Genomic DNA, 4,986 nt, shown 5'->3' on the forward strand with positions numbered 1-4,986 from the left:
GGTCAAGCCAGTGCACACCGTTAGGCGGACCGGTCAACCAGGCCCAAGGTTCAGCTACGAGCTTTTTAACTGCAGCAACTTTAATATACGCTATTGGAGCTGGAATTACCGCGGCTGCTGGCACCAGACTTGCCCTCCAATTGTTCCTCGTTAAGGTATTTAAATTGTACTCATTCCAATTACAAGACCCAAAAGAGCCCTGTATTGTTATTTATTGTCACTACCTCCCCGTGTCGGGATTGGGTAATTTGCGCGCCTGCTGCCTTCCTTGGATGTGGTAGCCGTTTCTCAGGCTCCCTCTCCGGAATCGAACCCTTATTCCCCGTTACCCGTCAAAACCATGGTAGGCCTCTATCCTACCATCGAAAGTTGATAGGGCAGAAATTTGAATGAACCATCGCCGGCGCAAGGCCATGCGATTCGTAAAGTTATTATGAATCACCAAGGAGCCCGAAGGCATTGGTTTTTTATCTAATAAATACATCCCTTCCAGAAGTCGGGATTTTTAGCATGTATTAGCTCTAGAATTACCACGGGTATCCAAGTAGTAGGGTACTATCAAATAAACGATAACTGATTTAATGAGCCATTCGCAGTTTCACTGTATAAATTGCTTATACTTAGACATGCATGGCTTAATCTTTGAGACAAGCATATGACTACTGGCAGAATCAACCAGGTAACGATCGTGCCTGCCCGTTTTTGAGACGAGCAGAGGGCCTGCTTTAGAAGCAAGCCCAGATGTTTCCTTGTTCTTGCTCGAAAGCAAACTTCTACCAGGTGGCAGATCAAGCCGTGAAGCGATCTTGGCCCAGCAGAGGCATTCAATTTTCCAGTTTTCAGGTTTTCACTAGTCGTGGTCCGCCATCATTCACATACAGAAGCATGGGTGATCGCATACAAAACTTAGTAGGGGGGTTCCATGACAGGTCACTTCGCCGAAGCAAAGGCTACCTGCCACGTACTACTCCCGATTTCGTCTTTGTGGAGTTTTAGCCTATCGGCCAGTCATCTACAATGCAAGACTTTGCCAAGTGAGCCGCAATGGAACTCTTGGACTTGGTTGAGTGAGCACAACAGCTGCAACAGATTTAGAATCAATGTCATCTTATTGTTCAACACTCGTAGGCGGTCTCCCCGTTGTCGAAGGCCTTTCCACCGAAGCGAAGCAGTCTTGACCCCAGGGACCTCCTAGGACTTTTTGGTACGAATAGCTTTCCCGAAGGATGGATGCCAGAACATCTCGCCATGACTGGCAAGCCTATGCTCTCCACCAAAGCACCATGAGACGAATTACCAGAGGAGACAATGGCCCGAAGACCCAGAACAACTGATCAGACGCCCGCAGAGAGCTTTGCAAGTCCAAGTGTTTTAGAAACGCTTGAACTTCTGCTAGATTACTAAGTGAACAGAAGGTATTAATCGCTGCTCATAACCCAGGGAGGCACCAGCAAGCTGGTGTTCAGAGCCTCATTACAAGCACTCCTAGACTACCACGAGCGCAGCAGTCCTGAGGCGACACTATCGCGCACCTCGTTCCTCATACAATACCTGTGGTGTCAATTTTGGGCGAGTGCGCGAGTTTGAATTTTTGTGTTTGTAGTGGTGTGCTGGTAGGTACCCAAGTTTGACGCACTTCTGAACGCATATGACATTTCAGATCGCGACCAGTATACGCTGGATCTCGACGCTGAGTCCACATGCATCAAGCTGCGTACGTGTAAGAGTTGGACGGCGGTGTGGCGAAGCTGTGGCTGATGGCACGTGCAAATATGGATCTATCTCAAACTTTCTACTGTTACGTTTCTAATACAGTCTAGCAAGGAGTATCAGCACCTCACAAGGCTGGCTAGTGATACGTTCCGTCGTGTGTCGAGATGTTATCGCAATAGCTGACCTATAACATATGCTATAGCTTGAGAAGTGTTTGCAAATTGGCTTGTACCTGATCTGTTTCATGTTACCACTGCAAACTTGAGTGTCTTGCCGAGATTGACAAAAGTTGCTGATGTAAGGGTACCAAACGGTGGTTAAAGATCACACAGACACTATAGAGGTGTTACCTCGTGGAATTGAAGCTGATGTGACTGCTTCAGACGCAGTTTCATGGTCAGATGCTTGTATAATCGACCATAAACGAATCTGGCCTAGTCAGGATGAGGCTCAAAAAATCTGGAAAAAAGACTGGAGCTTCTGTTAGGTAAGAAGTATGACTTGATGTATCTAGCTTCACATGATCTGCCTATACTACGGCAAGAGAAAATGCGCGGTGTGGGTCATGAATGGCCACAACTTTCATGGCCGAGTGTGGAGCCGGTCATGAATTTTTATGGCCTCTTGTGGCCTCAGACAGGGTGTTTGTGGACGAAATGCGCGCGCGACCCAAATTTCATGGCCGCGCATGCGAGTCTGTTCGAGCCGATCCTTTGATTGCGGCAAGTCTTGTGCTGTCCCAGTACAAGCTCAGAGAATGCGCACGGTGTTTTGCCAAGATCAAAGCTTCTGGCGGCTGACTTAAGGGCGAGATCTGCCAGGCTTGGTGGCCAGCAGTTTGCCGGTGTCAAAGGATCTGGCAAGCGTGAAGCTTGGGCATTGCACGTGGGACATTTGATGCTGACAAGCTTAGCAAGTGTGGGTGGTCCTGGACATGGAATAGCACCGAGACTTGCCCATGTCAAAGGATCTTCCAAGGTTGTCTGCGAGATCCCGTTCAGGCGCTGCGGGTGAAAACCTTTGATGCCGGCAATTGTAATTTGTGCTGGTTCCTCAACTGGAGCAATTCAGAGTTAAAACCTGCTTGACTTTGCCTGCGTCAAAGGATTTCAGCCTGATCTGGAAACTGGACGGGTTCAAGCTCTGAGTCTAGCGAGGGACTCAGATCCTTTGATGAAAGCAATAACTTGTGAGCGAACCCATGATCGTACGCACTTTCACATAAGGTAGGCAGTAGCCTTGCCAAAACCAAAGGTTTCATGACTACCTTGCTGCCAAGCCGAATCCTTTGATGCCGGCAAGAAATCGTACGGCTGATCACCCTCAAACTACAAAGATGCTGGTAGCAGCAAAGCTCATAGCGCTGCCCAGTAGCATCTAATTCCTTTGATGAGGCAAGGAATCGACAAAAGTCTAAGGATATGGAAAGGATTTGGACTCCATACCTATATCTGAATATACCTTGCCAATATCAAAGCATTCTGTAGCTGCCTGCTGCCAAACTGAATCCTTTGATGCCGGCAAGAAAACTGAACCGCTGACCAAAAAGTCCAAGGTTGAGGGTTCCATACCCAAATCCACACCCGTGCCTGACTGTGTTTTGCCAAAATCAAAGCATTCTGTCCAGCAGAGTGAGATCTATGTACACTAGCACACTCGATATTTTATTCATCAAACGCTACAACAGCACTCACTATCCATTAAAGCAGAGCAAAAAGAACGAGCTCAAGACACTTGACCTGGCCGAGCAAAAGAAGAGGAACTGCAGCAACCCGGATTCCCATCTGGTCTCCCACGATAGTACTAACGAATCCCTTCCATGCTTGACTTTGCTGATCGGACGGGAAGCAGTATTTTCATGGAGGTATGGCCGCAGATAGAATGAAGCTTTTTTGCAAGTACATATACAGTCAATCTGAGCACAAAAAAAAAGGACAAGTCGATGATGGCAAAGTTGGGAACCATTCATCACTCAGCATAAGAGCTGCGTCAGCCAAGCAAGCGCTGCTCGCAGCCAAGCTCGGCCAAGCTATAAAGACACACTCGCATCTCATCCATTCCCTCCTTGGGCACGACTGTTTGTGTACACACTCTCCTTCTTCCATTCTGGTTCCGCTGATTTCAAGTCAACAGGATCACAATGGAGGGAGGAGAAGTGTGCAAGGAGCACAAATCTAGAAGTCACAAGCTTAACCTCAGCAGGTCGTAACAACAAGGCTACTTCACTGCTTACAGTACTCGGACTCACATTTAAGTCGTCTGCAAAGGATTCATCCCCGCGCATATTTCAAATTGCCATACGAGTTCGAACTGCCCTGGCCTTTCCGCCCGAGCAGCCGGTGAACCCATGATACGATACAGGAGCAAAGCTCTATTCATATTCGTCTAAGATGTGCGAGGGTAGGCATCAACCCGTTCTGGCATGGATTCTGACTTAGAGGCGTTCAGCCATAATCCAACAGATGGTAGCTTCGCGGCAATGCCTTGTCAGACAGCCGCAAAAACCAATTATCTGAAACGACGGTTCCTCTCGTACTAAGTCGTATTACCATTGAGTTAACATTCATCAGTAGGGTAAAACTAACCTGTCTCACGACGGTCTAAACCCAGCTCACGTTCCCTATTCATTTTAGTACCGGACTTGGTCAAGGCCATTTCCTGCCTAGACTCGTTGATGTCCTCGCTGAGATCTGGACTGTAGGTCCTTCGCTCGGCGACTCGGTTTCCCGAGGGATTGGCACGTCCCTTAGGCTCTCTACGTGAGAAGAGCCCACACCTTTCCGCGCTCTACACAGGTCTTGCTGGATCGCTCCAGTAGACTCTGCTCGGGATTAGCATAGATTACAAGAATCCTTAGCCTTCCCCGATCCAGGTTGTGTTGCCGGCTGACACCTACAGATACTTGTCAGCTCGACTAGCCAGCATAATACAATTTCTACTTGTACCTGACTATTCCCACCAATAGGTAAATTTTTAGTGGGTGAACAATCCAACGCTTACCGAATTCTGCTTCGGTATGATAGGAAGAGCCGACATCGAAGGATCAAAAAGCAACGTCGCTATGAACGCTTGGCTGCCACAAGCCAGTTCCGTACTACCAGTCTTGACTCTATCATCAAAACTTCTTTGCTTCTCGGTGTGTGCCACCGGTAGACAAGACACTCTCTCGAGTGGGCGTAGCCCGTACCTTAAGCCGCAACAAGTAAATTGAATTTGCGACCCACAACTTTGCGAGCGTTGGACCCTCCAGCCTGCCGAAGCATTGGGCCAGAT

General features: G+C 48.2%; 1 protein-coding gene across 1 annotated transcript, besides 3 other annotated features; it reads left to right on the plus strand.

Annotated features, from left to right (window-relative positions):
• Positions 1 to 3,353: 3,353 nt before the first annotated feature.
• Positions 3,354 to 3,593, plus strand: BCR37DRAFT_352100 (uncharacterized protein; the record flags this gene model as incomplete). Its single annotated transcript, XM_040868105.1, has 1 exon — positions 3,354 to 3,593. One exon carries the CDS (start codon positions 3,354 to 3,356, stop codon positions 3,591 to 3,593), a length of 240 nt encoding a protein of 79 aa, XP_040722364.1.
• Positions 3,594 to 4,129: 536 nt separating this feature from the next.
• Positions 4,130 to 4,245: a sequence feature (Protein overlapping with rRNA (BCR37DRAFT_339913, ORY75493.1) was converted to a misc_feature.).
• Positions 4,246 to 4,323: 78 nt separating this feature from the next.
• Positions 4,324 to 4,328: a sequence feature (Protein overlapping with rRNA (BCR37DRAFT_339913, ORY75493.1) was converted to a misc_feature.).
• Positions 4,329 to 4,678: 350 nt separating this feature from the next.
• Positions 4,679 to 4,767: a sequence feature (Protein overlapping with rRNA (BCR37DRAFT_339913, ORY75493.1) was converted to a misc_feature.).
• Positions 4,768 to 4,986: the final 219 nt, after the last annotated feature.

This window comes from Protomyces lactucae-debilis (genome assembly GCF_002105105.1).
Source record: "Protomyces lactucae-debilis strain 12-1054 chromosome Unknown BCR37scaffold_26, whole genome shotgun sequence".
Classification (NCBI taxonomy): Eukaryota; Fungi; Ascomycota; class Taphrinomycetes; order Taphrinales; family Protomycetaceae; genus Protomyces; species Protomyces lactucae-debilis.